We start from the raw sequence: 15,281 nt of genomic DNA on the forward strand, positions 1-15,281 counted from the left end.
GCTGGAAATACAAACAACACACACAAAATGCTGGTGGAACACAGCAGGCCAGACAGCATCTATAGGAAGAAGCACTGTAGACGTTTGTCAGGACAAAGGGTCTCGGCCCAAAATGTCGACAGTGCTTCTTCCTATAAATATGAAGGTAAGCTAGCCAGACATATAAAAGAAGATACAAAAACCTATTTCAGATATATAAAGAGTAAAAGAGGGTGAGAGTGGATATCAGAATGCTGGAGAGGGACAATGCTTTGCAAAGGTATTCAGCCCCCACAATTATTTTCACATTTTACTGTCTCATTTTCTAAATTTAAGATATATTTAGGTAGGATTTTTAAACTAATCTTCAAAACTTTGTGCATCATGTCAAATCAAAAGAAAAATTCCAAAAGTCATGCCAACAATTTACTAGCAATTGAAAAACAAAATCATGATTGCTACACTAACTTTCCTCAGGACTAGTATCTTAACAACACCCAGTTTATTGATGTAGAAAATTGGAGGATCACCTGTTTTCAATGAATTCATAAGACTAAATATTCCCAACAGTATGGTAGATTTTCAACAGACCAAACCAAAATGAAGACAAAAGGGCATTCAAGACAAGTCAGGGAAATGATAATAAAATAACACAAATCTGGGGAAGGATATAAGACCATCTGAAAACACTGCCTAGGTTAGGCTACTCCTCTAAACTTAGTTGCCAGAGAAGAATGACACTTGTAAGAGAGCCTTCTGTGATGCCAACACTCACTCTGAGTGAGCTGCAAACGTCACTGGCTGCAACTGAAGATGAAATTCATGGCTCCACAATCTCAAAGAATTTGCACAAAAAGGGTATGATAGGAAAGTGGCAAGGAAAAAGAGCATGCTTTTTAATAAAACGTACCTTTGCCCCTAAAGACTGTACAAATCATCACTTAGAAGATATCGTAAAGATGTGGATGTGGCCAGATGAGATTAAAGTGGGCCTTTTTTGGCCTCAACACTAAGTGGTACACGTAGCATGATTCTAATACTGCATATCAGTCAGGTAACACTATCCCTAATGTAAAGTATGGTGGAGATAGCATCCTGCTATGGGGATGCTTTTCAGCAGCAGGGTCTAGAAATCTGGTCAGGATTGATGGGAGGATGAATGCTACTAAAAACTGAGAGATCCTGGATAAAAACCTGCTAGGCTCTACCAGGCAGCTTAAACTGGGGTGGAAGTTTGTCTTTCCACAGGTCAACGCACAATGCCCGAGCAACCATGGAGTGCCTTCAGATGGTAAAAGGGGAATTAGGTTATGGGGAAAAGGGAGGTAGGTGGAGATGAGTCCATGGTCAGATCAGCCATGTTCTTATGTTATGAAAATTGATGTCCTTGAATGGCCTTGTCAGAGTCCTGACCTTAACCTGATCAAACATCTCTGGCAAACCCTCAAGATTGCCACTCCCCAACTAACCTGGCACAGCCTGAGCAATTTTACAAGGAGGAATGGACAAATCTTGCTTTATGTTGTGCAAAGATATTAGAGACTTATCCTAAAGGACTATACTGGTTGCAGTAGCTGCAAAAAGTACTACGTACTGAGCAAAGGGGGATAAATACTTTCTAATTGCTGATATTTGGGTTTTTGAATTTTTAGATTTTCATGCTTTGCAATTGTCCTGGTTTTTCTGCTCTACTGTGAAAAAAGAGCATGTGATTTATAAATAAAAATTCTCAGCTAAATTGATGAAAATCTCTGATCATAATAATACTCATTTTGGTGAACAGAATATGAGGGAAATTGAATTACAGTGTACAATGTTTACTCTGTGAGCTTCAGACGAGCAAGGAATTTCATTGCACCCTGGTGTGTGTAACGAATTTCCCTGATCTACTGAGCCATTAACCAGGTCTTCATGCTTGCCGCCTTTGCAGAGCCTCAGGAGAATTCCAAGCCTCAAAGTTCAGGATTTGGGAAGATCCAACCAGCTCCAGTCAGTGTGAAGAGCAAGAACGAAGAGGAGGAGGAGGAGGAAGAGATTCCATCAGAGTTCATCTCCAGGAAGCAGCTGTCCAAGGGCAGAATCACCAGGGATGGTAGGTGCAGGAGCTCATTCTGTGGCCGTGGGGGGAGGCCTGCAACGGGAAGGGATTGGTGTACTGTGAGTGGTGCCATGTCCAGTGACTGGATTAGGACATAAAACATAGAACGGTACAATACAGGCCATTTGGCCCATAATATTGTGCCAACCCTTTAACATACTTCAAGATCAATCTACCCACATAGCCCTCCGTTTCTTTCCATCTTTTTGCCTATCTAAGAGTCTCTAAAATGTTTCTAATGTATCTGCCTCTACCACCACTCCTGGAACTGTATTTCACACACCAATCACTCTCTTTGATAAAAAAAATACCTCTGACATTCCCCCTGTACTTGCCTCCAGTCACCATAAAGTTATGCCCCTTTGAATTAGCCATTTCCACCTTGGGAAAGTCTCTGTGCACTGTATCCATGCCTCTTATTATCTTGTACCTCTATCAAATCACCTCTCATCTTCTTTTGCTTCAAAAAGAAAGGACACACCAAAATGGCTCATTACACCTTTTTAAGATTTGAGATGGTTTAATGTCATTTCCAGTACACAAGTGTAGAGGCATTTTAATAAACACAAGATTCTTCAGAAGCTGGAAATCTTGAACAACACTCACAAAATACTGGAGGAACTCAGCAGGTCAGACAATAGCTATGCAGGACAATAAAGAATCGTATCATTTATTCCCCTCTATAGCTGCTGATTGACCTGCTGAGTTCCTCTACCATTTCATGAAAGCTTACTCCATAGGAGTTTGACAAGCGATGCCTTGTGCTCTTCAGTGTGGCTGTATACCCACTCTTGTCCTGAAAGGGAATTATTTTACTGATGGAGATCACAGAGCCTTGTAGCATGGAAACAGGCTCTTTGGCCCATTGAATATGAGCTGACCATCAACCACCCATTGACACCAGTCCTGTACTGATCCCATTTTATTCTCCCCACATTCCATCAGCTCACCCCCAGATTCCAGCCCTCGCCCACACACTGGGGACAGTTTACATTTGCTGGAGCACTAGTGGAACACATGTGCTCATGGGCAGAATGTACAAACGAGAAAATCTGCATATGCTGGAATCTGAGCAATGCACAAAATGCTGGAGGAACTCAGTAGGCCAGGCAGCATTTATGGAAAAGAATGCAGTCAACATTTCGGGCTGAAACCCTTCAGCGGTAAATTTAAAAGGGGGGAGGGGAGAGAGTGACACCAGGTGACAGGTGAAACCTGAAGGGGCGTGGTAAAGAGCTGGAAAGCTGAGTCGTGAAAGAGACAGAAGGCTATAAAAGAAAAAAGCACGAGAGGGAAGCAATGGGTGGACAAAGAGATCAGGTGAGAGGGGAAAAGGGGGTGGGAAATGGTGTTGGAGGTGGGGTGGGGGGCATTACCAGAAGAGTGTGAAATTAATCTTCATGCCAAGCCGCCCTCACTCTGCACACACTCACTCGACGTGCAAACTCGCACGGACTCACCTATCTGGACTTTGGGTTGAGTAATACTGGTGGAGTGGTCGCAGGTGATATGAAAGGGAAGCAGGCTTGGGGTTGAGTAGCCTATGGCGTGGTAGCAAAGCGGTTAGCATCATGCTTAACAGTGCACCGATTGGGATTCAGTTCCTGCCACTGTCTGTAATTTGTATGTTCTCCCTGTAACCACCCGAGTTTCTTCCAGATTCTCTGGTTTCTTCCCATATCCCAAAGATGTACTGGCAAGTAAGTTGTGCACATAAGACATCGGGATGTAATTAGGCTATTCGGCCCATTGAGACTGCTCTGCCATTCCATCATGGCTGATTTATTATCTGTCTCAACCCCAGTGGAAGAAAGAAAGGGAGGGAGGAGCACCAGATGGTAGCCTTTGATGTCCAGACTACTCGAGAACTTATCACCCTCCGCTTTAAAAATTCCAAACGACTTGGTCTGCACAGCTGTCTATGGCAATGAATTCCACAGATTCACCAACCTCTGGCAAAAAAAAATACCTTCTCATCTCTGCTGGAAATGTACGTGCCCTTTCAATATACATGTGAGGAATAAAGCTGACCTCTTATTGTTTTCTTACAGAGATGGAGAACACAACGATCTTTAAGAATTATAATCCCGGTGAGCCAACGTGCCGGCTGTATGTTAAAAATCTGGCCAAGCAAGTGGAAGAGAAGGTAACCCACTGACCACCACCTTCCCCCCCCCCCCCCTCCCACCGCTGCCCACACCCCGCTAACCCGCTAGCCACACACACCACATTGACCACATCCTCTGGTCACAGGTGTGGCAAGAACACAAGACATGGGAGAAGAATTAGGCCATTTGGCCCATTGAGACTGCTCAGCCATTCCATTATGGCTGATTTTTTAAAATCCCTTTCAACCCCTTGTCCCTGCTTTCTCCCTTTAACCTTTGATGCCCTGACTAATCCATCTCTGCTTTAAATATACCCAATGACTTCACTTCTCATTTTATTACAGGACTTGAAGTTCATCTTTGGCCGATACGTCGACTTTACATCCCAGACTGAGAGGAACATGTGAGTGACCATTCACTCTCTCTATCACTGTCAGAGTCTTTGCGATGGCAAGAATGAGTTACTGTCAGTGGATAAGGGGTCATTTCTTTGTATGTCCATGTTAACTGATTTAGTTCAAACTCTCTCAGTCATGCAGCTCAGGAACAGGCCCCTCAGCCCATCAAGTTAATGCTGACAATGCAATACATAGAACGGTAAAGCACAGGATCAGGCCCTTTTTCCCTGAGTGCATACTGACAATCCATCATAAGACATAGGAGCAGAATTAAGCCATTTGGCCCATTGAGTCTTCTCCACCATTCAATAATATCTGATTCTTTTGTTCCCCTCCTCAACCTCACTCCCTGATGTTCTCCCCATAATCTTTGATGCCATGATCATTCGAGAATGTGTACCTTAAGTATATCCAATGACTTGGCCTCCACAACTGCCTGTGGTAACAAGCTCCACTAATTCACCACCATCTGGCTACAGAAATTTCTTCACATCTCTGTTTTAAATGGATGTACCTCTATCCTGAGGCTGTGCCCTCTTCTCTTAGACTCTCCCACCATGGGAAACATCCTTTCTACATCTACTCTGTCTAGGCCTTTCAATATTCGAAAGGTTTCAGTGTGATTCCCCCCTCTTTCTAAATTCCAGCGAGTACAGGCCCAGAGCCATCAAAATCTCCTCATAAGATAACCCTTTACTACCCAGAACCATACTTGCGAACCTCTTTGAACCTTCTCCAATACCTGCACATCTTTTCTTCAATATGGAGCACAAAACTGTTAACAATATTCGAGGTGAGGCCTCACCAGCCTCAGATTCATATCCCTACTCTTGTATTCTAGACCACTTGAAATGAATGCTAACATGGCATTTGCCTTCCTCACTGGTGATTCAACCTGCAAGTTAACCTTTCGGGGGTTCTACACAAGGACTCTCAAGTCCCTTTGCATCTCAGATTTCTGGATTTTCTCCCTGTTTAGAAAATAGTCCACACATTTATTTCTACTACAAAACTGCATGACCATGCATTTTCCAACATTATACTTCATTTGCCACTCTCTTGCACGTTATCCTAATTTGTCTATGTCGTTCTGCAGCCTTCCTGTTTCCTCAACACTACCTGCCCCTCTACCAATCTTTGTGTCATCTGCAACAAAGCCATGTGTCATCATCTATATCATTGATATGCAGCATAAATAGAAGTGGTCCCAACACTGACCGCTGCAGAACACCACTAGTCACTGGCAGCCAACCAGAAAAGGATCCTTTTATTCCCACTTGCTGCCTCCTACCAATCAGCCAATGCTAGTAACTTTCCGGTAATATCATTGGTTCTTAACTTGGTAATCGGCTTCATGTGTGGCACCTTGTCAAAGGCCTTCTGAAAATTCAAATAGACAACATCCACTGCATTTCCTTTATCTGTCCGACTTGTAATCTGAAAGAATTCCATCAGGTTCGTCAGACAACTATGCTGGCTGTGTCCTGTGTCACCAAGTACACCACAACTTCATCCTGAACATCTTCCCAACCACTGAGTTCAGGCTAACTGATCTGTAATTTCCTTTCTCCTGCCTTCTCCTTTCTTAAAAGACAGAGTGACATACATGATTTTCTAGTACTCTGGAGCCATGCCAGAGTCCAATGATTTTTGAAAGATTACTAAACCCTCCACAATCTCCACCGCTACATGCTTCAGAACCCTGGCGTGCAGTTCATCCGGTCTGAGTGTCTTATGTACCTTTAGGTCTTTCAGCTTTTGATTCTCTTGTAACAATAACTGCACCCACTTCTCTTCCTTCACACACTAAAATAGCAGGCATACTGTACCTTCAACACCTGGCACACTGCCAGCGTCTTCCACATTGAAGACTGATGCAAAATAGTTATTTAGTTCATCCTTGTCCCCTGTTATTATTTCTCCAGACTCATTTTCTCGTGGTCCTATATCCACTCTCATCTCTTTTATTTTTATATACTTGAAAAAGATTTTTCAGTCCACTTTCATATTACTTGCTAGCTTGCTTTCATATTTCATCTTTTCCCTCCTAATGATTCTTATAGTTGCTTTCTGTAGATTTTTAAAAGCTTCCCAATCTTCTATCTTCCGGCTAATTTTTGCTTTTTTGTATGCCTTCCCTTTTACTTTTACATTAGTTTTGACTTCCTTTGTCAGCCACAATTGTATTATTTTGCCATTTGAGTATTTCTTTGTTTTTGGAATACATCTATCCTGTACCTTCCTCATTTTTAACAGAAACTCAAGTCAATGCTGTTCTGCTGTCATCCCTGCCAACAGCTCCTTCCAATTTACTTTGACCATCTCCTTTCTCATACCACTGTAATTTCCTTTATTCCACTGAAATACTGCAAAATCATACTTACTTTCTCCCTATCAAATTTCAAGTTGAACTCAATCATATTGTGATCACTGTCTCCTAAGGGTTCCTTTACCTTTAGCTCCTTAATCACCTCCAATTCATTACATTACATCATCCCATAGTTGCCTCAACGGCAAGCTGCTCTACAAAGCCATCATAGGCATTCAACAAATTCACTCTCTTGTGATCCATTGTCAACCTAATTTTCCCAATCGACCTACATGTTGAAATCTCCCGTGACTATCATAACATTGCCCACTTTTTTTATTTCCTGGTGTCATCTGGTCCATCTCCCAGCCACTGTTGGGGGTTCTGTATATAACTGCCAGCAATGTCCTTTTACCCTTGCATTTCCGTAACTCACAAGGATTCTGATCCTATGTCATATCCTTCTACTGATTTGATGCCATTCTTTACCACACCACCCCCTCTGTCTACCTTCCTATCCCTCTGATACAATGTGTAACCTTGGACATTCAGTTCCCAACTACAACCATCCTTCAGTCATGATTCAGTGATGTCCACAACATCATACCTGACAATCTGTAATAGTGCAACAAGATCATCCACCTTATTTCTTATACTCTGTGCATTGAGCTATAACACTTTGAGTACTCTATTTGCTACCCTTTTTGATTCTGCATCCCTAATGCACTGATACTGACCTTGCTGGCTTCAATTTTGTCCTATTATCTGCCTGCCCTTCCTAACAGTCTGACTGCATGCTATCTTTGCTTTTCTATCACCTGTCCTATCCTGAGTTCCTTCACTCCAGTTCCCAGCTCCCTGCCAAATTATTTTTATCCCTCCCCAACAGCTGTAACAAACCTGCCAGTGAGAATATTGGTCCCTCTCGGGTACAGGTGCAACCTGTCACTTTTGTACTGGTCATAAATCCCCCAGAAGAGACCCCAATGATCCAAGAACTTGAAGCCCTGCCCCTATACTGGCTTCTCAGCCATGCAAATGTCTGCCAAATCATCCTGTTTCTACCCTCACCAGCGTGCGGCACAGGCAGCAATCCAGAAATTACTACCCTGAAGGTCTTTCGGCCTAGTGCTCTAAATTCTCTCTTCAGGACCTCTTTGCTTTTCCTTCCTATTTCATTGGTACCAATATGTACCAAGACATCTCCCTCCCCCTCCCCCTCCTCAATGTTATGGACACAATCCGAGACATCCCCTCAGTGACCAGGCAGAAATGACCTCCAGCACCTACACTGTCTGCCGTGGCCTTCTGGACCTCCGGGTTATACAAGAATGTTCCTCATCAGACTGACCTTGTCTGTACTCGTCAGCTTCCATTGACAGGGAGAGGCTGAATGTAAACAGTAATTTGTATTTCCACAACACCACCCACCCCCCCCCCCCCAGTTTAGTTTACACCTCCCTCTCTAACCCAGCTCTCTCCAGATTTCCCAAGCTCCCCTTACATCCTTCCCAGCCCCTAGTACCCTGTTTCCTCCCCCTTCCCAACCTACTGCATTGACCCATCACCCACACACTCCTCCCACTGGGTCCTCCCTCCGCCTTTCCCACCCCTCCCCTTTTACTCTTCCTCTCCAGTTAGATTCCCCCATCTGTGGCCCCTTGTCACTTCCATCCATCACCTCCCAGTCTCTTGTCACCATTCCCATTTACCCCCCCTCACCTGGATCCATCCATCACCCCCCAGTCTCTGTCACCATTCCCATTTACCCCCCCTCACCTGGATCCATCCATCACCTCCCAGTCTCTGTCACCATTCCCATTTACCCCCCCCTCGCCTGGATCCATCCATCACCCCCCAGTCTCTGTCACCATTCCCATTTACCCCCCCTCACCTGGATCCACCCATCACCTTCCAGTCTCTGTCACCATTCCCATTTACCTCCCCCCCCTCACCTGGACCCACCCATCACCTCCCAGTCTCTGTCACCATTCCCATTTACCCCCCCTCACCTGGATCCATCCATCACCTCCGTCACCATTCCCATTTACCCCCCCTCGCCTGGATCCATCCATCACCTCCCAGTCTCTGTCACCATTCCCATTTACCCCCCCCTCACCTGGATCCACCCATCACCTCCCAGTCTCTTGTCACCATTCCCATTTACCCCCCCTCGCCTGGATCCATCCATCACCTCCCAGTCTCTGTCACCATTCCCATTTACCTCCCCCCCCTCACCTGGACCCACCCATCACCTCCCAGTCTCTGTCACCATTCCCATTTACCCCCCCTCGCCTGGATCCACCCATCACCTCCCAGTCTCTGTCACCATTCCCATTTACCCCCCCTCGCCTGGATCCATCCATCACCTCCCAGTCTCTTGTCACCATTCCCATTTACCCCCCCTCGCCTGGATCCATCCATCACCTCCCAGTCTCTGTCACCATTCCCATTTACCCCCCCTCACCTGGACCCACCCATCACCTCCCAGTCTCTGTCACCATTCCCATTTACCTCCCCCCCCCTCACCTGGATCCACCCATCACCTCCCAGCTTTTGCTGCACTTCTTCCCCCACCTCTTTCTGCCAACTCTCTCGCCTCGACTCTTTGTCCAGATGAAGGGTCTCACCCCATTTCCAACCACCAGGCATCAACAAATAAATGCCTAGTGTAGGTGAGTGGGATGAGTGTAAATGGCAAAAATCTGCAGAAACATGGTGGGCCAATGGGCCAATAAAGGTACGGTAGGACCCTGTGAAAAGTATTAAAACCACGTTGACATTGGCTGTCCATTCTGTTCAGGAGGAGTGGGTTTAGTGATGCCATACTGTAACAGGCTGTTCCAGCCCAGCAAGCCTTTGGCCTCAATTATACCCATGTGACCAATTAACCCATATGTCTTTGGAAAGTGGGAGAAAACTGGAGCACCCAGAGGAAACCCACAGGTCACAGGGAAACCATACAAACTCCTTCGAGAGCGGCGGGATTGACCCCGGGTCACTGCTGCTGTAATACTGTTAGGCTAACCACTATGCTACTGTGCCGTCCCCAGTGTTGATGTTGAAAACTCTCACTTTACCCCTGAAGGTTTGACATCCGCCTGATGAAGGAAGGACGAATGAAGGGCCAGGCTTTCATCGGGCTTCCCAGTGAGCAAGCAGCAGCCAAGGCTTTAAAGGAAGTCAATGGCTTTGTCCTCAGCGAGAAACCTATGGTGGTTGTATCCTTTGATAGAATGATGGTATTGGGCAGGGGTGGCCAACCTTTTACATTCCATCCGTCAATTTTTTCACACACGGGTTCAGATGCACCATAAAACTCCTGCACCCCCATTCAATTCTTGTAAAAATATGTTAATATAGACATTTTTAGCATTTTACATGATACATTGATTTAATATAAAAACAAGATTAACATTACTTACCTTAATGAGACTTTTTTAATGATTTTTAATGCATTTCTATAACACTACAACAAAAAAAAAACCCCGACCAAAATAAGAGATTAATATCGTCACGCTAGTGACGTCAGCGTCGAGTGCGCACTTTAAAAGGCAGGACTTCTTTTCAGAGCAGGCAGCGTCGAGCGGGCAGCGGAGTCTGTGGAAGCAGAGTCCTGGGCTTTGGCTAAGTGGGCTTCGGCGTAAGGGGACTTCGGTAAGCTTGTGTGATTGCTCGCTGAGGGGAAGAAGGTAAGGTCGCTAGGTGCTTTTTAGACTTATTCTATTAATCCAGTTCAGGTATGGGGGAGACAGAGCAGTGGTGTGCTCCGTATGCAGTATGTGGGAGGTCAGGGTCAACACAGTTGTCCCTGATGACCACACCTGCAAAAGGTGCGTCCAGCTGCAGCTCCTATCAGACCGAGTTAGGGAGTTGGAGCAGGAGCTGGATGAACTACGGATCATTCGAGAGGTGGAGGCAGAGATAGATAGGAGTTATCAGGAGGTAGTCACACCAAAAAACCAAGAAGTAGGCAGATGGGTGACGGTCCAGAGAGGCAGGGGGAGCAGGCAGAGAGAGCAGAGCACCCCTGCGGCCATTCCCATTAACAGTAAGTATACCGTACTGGATACTGTTGATGGGGATGACCTACCAGGAATGAGTTGTAGCGGTCCTGCCTCTGGCACAGAGGTTGAACCCTCAACTAGAAAGGGGAGGAGGGAAGAGAAGAGAGCGATAGTTTTAGGGGACTCTATAGTTAGGGGGGCAGATAGGAGATTTTGTGGGGCAGATCGGGAGTCTCGGATGGTATGTTGCCTCCCTGGTGCCAGGGACATCTCAGATCAGGTGCAGGCTATTCTTGAGAGTGAGGGCATGAACCCAGATGTAGTGGTCCATGTAGGGACCAATGATGTAGGTAAGGTGAGTGAGGGGGTCCTGCTTAGAGAGTTCAGGGAGTTAGGAGTGAAGCTGAAAGGCAGGACCTCCAGGGTGACAATCTTGGGATTGCTACCTGTGCCACGTGCGAGTGAGGCGAAGAATAGAATGATTATGCACATTAATACGAGGCTGAGAGCATGGTGCAGGAAGGAAGGGTTCAGGTTTTTGGATAATTGGTCTTTGTTCCAGGGACATTGGGATCTGTTTCGAAGGGATGGTCTACATCTGAACCGGAGGGGTACTAACATTCTTGCAGGAGTATTTGCCAGTGCTGCTCGGGGGGGTTTAAACTAGATGTGCAGGGGGCAGGGATCCAGATCCAGAGGGTTGGTCAGAAGGTGCATGGGGTTAAATGTATACAAGGTTTGGGTGATCTTGAGAAGGTCATCAAAATTCAGGGTGCAATTTGCCCAATGGAAGTTCAAGGAGCTGGGTTAGGTACAGTAGACAGTGTTTTAAGCAAAGAGAGGAGGAATGGGCTAAGAATTCTATACTTGAATGCGCGTAGTGTCAGAAATAAGACAGATGAGCTTGAAGCTCAGATGAAAATGGGGAACTACGATATTGTTGGGATAACGGAGACATGGCTGCAAGGGGATCAGGCCTGGGAATTGAGTGTACCAGGGTATACGTGCTATCATAGAGACAGAAATATGGGAAGAGGGGGTGGGGTGGCCCTGTTGGTGAGGAATGAGATTCAGTCCTTAGCAAGAGGTGACTTGGGAACAGGGGAAGTAGAGTCTGTGTGGATTGAGCTGAGGAACAGTAAGGGTAAAAAGACCCTAATGGGTGTTGTGTACAGGCCCCCAAACAGTAGCGTGGATATTGGGTACAAGTTGATTAGGGAGTTAACATTGGCATGTGCTAAAGGCAATGCAGTCGTTATGGGAGATTTCAACATGCAGGTGAACTGGGAGAATCAGGTAGATGCTGGACCCCAGGATAGGGAGTTTGTGGAGTGTCTAAGGGATGTATTTTTGGAACAGCATGTGCTTGAGCCAACCAGGAACGAGGCTATTTTGGACTTGGTGATGTGTAATGAACAGGAATTGATAAGTGATCTTGAAGTAAAGAAGCCATTAGCAAGTAGTGATCATAACATGATAAGTTCTTATCTACAATTTGAGAGGGATAGGGGCAGATCAGAGGTGTCAGTGTTGCAATTAAATAAAGGAGACTACGGAGCCATGAGGGAAGAGCTGGCCAAAGTTAAATGGGCGGATGCCCTGGCAGGAAAGACAGTGGATCAGCAGTGGCAGGTATTCTTGGGCATAATACAAAAGATGCAAATGCAGTTCATTCCAATGAGAAGGAAGGATTCAAAGAGGGGGAAGGGGCCACAGTGGTTGACAAAGGAAGTCAGAGATTGTATAGCATTAAAGAAAAAGAAGTATGACAGGGCTAAGATGAGTGGGAATACAGATGATTGGGAAAGTTTTAAGGAACAGCAGATCTTAACTAAAAAAGCAATACGAAGAGAAAAAATCAGGTATGAGCTCAGTCTAGCCAGGAATATAAAAGGGGATAGCAAAAGCTTTTTTAGCTATGTGAAGAGAAAGAAGATAGTTAAGAACAATGTTGGCCCCTTGAAGAATGAATTGGGAGAAATTGTTATGGGAAACAGGGAAATGGCAACAGAATTTAATGCATACTTTAGATCTGTCTTCACCAGGGAGGACACAAGCAATCTCCCAGATGTATGGATGGGCCAGGGTCATAAGATATCAGAGGAATTGAGACAGATTGACATTAGGAAAGAAACTGTGATGAGTAGACTGGTAGGACTGAAGGCTAATAATTCCCCGGGTCCAGATGGTCTGCATCCAAACGTTCTAAAAGAGGTGGCTCAGGAAATTGCGGATGCATTGGTGATCATTTTCCAATGTTCCTTAGATTCAGGATCAGTTCCTGAAGATTGAAGAGTGGCTAATGTTGTCCCACTTTTCAAGAAGGGAGGGAAGGAGAAAACGGAGAACTATCGCCCTGTTAGCCTAACGTCAGTCGTGGGGAAGATGCTTGAGTCCATTATTAAGGACGAAATAGTGGCACACCTAGATGGCAGAAATAGGATTAGGCCGAGCCAGCATGGATTTACCAAGGGCAAATCATGCTTGACTAATTTGTTGGAGTTTTTTGAGGGTGTAACAAGGATGTTAGACGAGGGTAAGCCAGTGGATGTTGTGTACCTAGATTTTCAGAAGGCATTCGATAAGGTGCCACATAGGAGATTGGTGAGTAAAATCAGAGCTCATGGCATTGGGGGCAGGGTTTCAACATGGATAGAAAACTGGTTGGCAGATAGAAAGCAAAGGGTAGCAGTGAATGGGTGTTTCTCAGACTGGCTGGAGGTGACTAGTGGGGTACCACAGGGCTCTGTATTGGGACCACAGCTCTTTACGATTTATGTCAATGATTTAGATGAGGGCATTGAAAACTATATCAGCAAGTTTGCTGACGATACTAAACTGGGTGGCAGTGTGACATGCGAAGAGGACGTTAGGAGAATACAGGGAGACTTGGATAGGCTGAGTGAGTGGGCAGATACTTGGCAGATGTCATTCAATGTGAATAAATGTGAAGTTATCCACTTTGGAAGCTGGAACAAGAGGGCAGAGTATTGTCTGAACGGTGTCGAGTTAGGTAAGGGAGAAATGCAAAGAGACCTAGGAGTCCTAGTTCACCAGTCAATGAAGGTGAATGAGCAAGTGCAACAGGCAGTGAAGAGGGCAAATGGAATGTTGGCCTTTGTTACAAGGGGAATTGAATACAAGAGCAAGGATGTTCTTTTGCATTTGTACAGGGCCCTGGTGAGACCACACCTGGAATATTGTGTACAGTTTTGGTCTCCAGGTTTAAGGAAGGACATTCTGGCAATTGAGGAAGTGCAGCGTAGATTCACTAGGTTGATTCCTGGGATGGCAGGGCTGTCTTACGCAGAGAGACTGGAGAGATTGGGCTTGTACACGCTGGAATTGAGGAGATTGAGAGGGGATCTGATTGAAACATTTAAGATAATTAAAGGATTTGATAGGATTGAGGCAGGAAATATGTTCCAGATGTTGGGAGAGTCCAGTACCAGAGGGCATGGATTGAGAATAAGAGGTCAGTTATTTAAAACAGAGTTGAGGAAGAGCTTCTTCTCCCAGAGAGTTGTGGAGGTGTGGAATGCACTGCCTCGGAAGACGGGTGGAGGCCAATTCTCTGGATGCTTTCAAGAAGGAGCTGGATAGTTATCTGATGGATAGGGGAAATCAAGGGATATGGGGACAAGGCAGGGACTGGGTATTGATAGTGAATGATCAGCCATGATCTCAGAATGGCGGTGCAGACTCGAGGGGCCGAATGGTCTACTTCTGCACCTATTGTCTAATGTCTAATATAGTGCAAGATAACCACACAATAATATGGTTCAAAATAATGATTAAAAAAAACACCCAAACAAAAGTCGTGTAAAGTTAGTACCCACACCCCCGCAAGAGAAAAAAACTCCAGACCAACCACAGCAAAATGTAGGAAATATAAATCAGAACATTCAAACCCCCAAAACTGTACATGAAGATAAGAACAAAAGATAATGATGCCTACTAGAAAAAAAAGCTGAAAGGAAGGAACTAAAAAAAAACTTAGTCTAAGGAAGAGTTATGAAAATATTCAAGAAAAGGTCCCCACACCTTATGAAACTTTATGTCCGAATTAAGAAGTGAGTAGTGAATTTTTTCAAGGTCTAAACAGGACAATATCATTAAGCCATTGAGCATGCATGGGTGGGGGCAACATCTCTCCACCTAAGAAGAATTAAATGTCTAACCATTAGAGAAGCAAAAGATAATGTTCGACATTTAGTCGGACTCAAATGTATATCTGTCTCAGCCAAGGAACCAAAAAGAGCAATCAGAGGTGTAGGTTCTAAGTGGCAATTCAGAATATGGGATAAGGTTAGGAAAACATCTCTCCAAAATTTCTCTAGACTAGTGCAGGTCCAGTACATATGAATAAGAGAAGCCTCACCA

At 45.1% G+C, this 15,281-nt stretch overlaps 1 protein-coding gene across 2 annotated transcripts in view; it reads left to right on the forward strand.

The window, feature by feature from the left end:
• rnpc3 (RNA-binding region (RNP1, RRM) containing 3) overlaps positions 1-15,281 on the forward strand; it is a 77,083-nt gene that overhangs the window by 60,552 nt on the left and 1,250 nt on the right. For both annotated transcript variants that reach the window (XM_059983661.1, XM_059983660.1), the window contains exons 11-14: positions 1,910-2,071; positions 4,129-4,223; positions 4,530-4,588; positions 9,980-10,112. In XM_059983661.1, the coding sequence (XP_059839644.1) occupies positions 1,910-2,071; positions 4,129-4,223; positions 4,530-4,588; positions 9,980-10,112 (449 nt within the window). The remainder of the gene's footprint in view (positions 1-1,909; positions 2,072-4,128; positions 4,224-4,529; positions 4,589-9,979; positions 10,113-15,281) is intronic.

Source organism: Hypanus sabinus, chromosome 11, assembly GCF_030144855.1.
Source record: "Hypanus sabinus isolate sHypSab1 chromosome 11, sHypSab1.hap1, whole genome shotgun sequence".
NCBI lineage: Eukaryota > Metazoa > Chordata > Chondrichthyes > Myliobatiformes > Dasyatidae > Hypanus > Hypanus sabinus.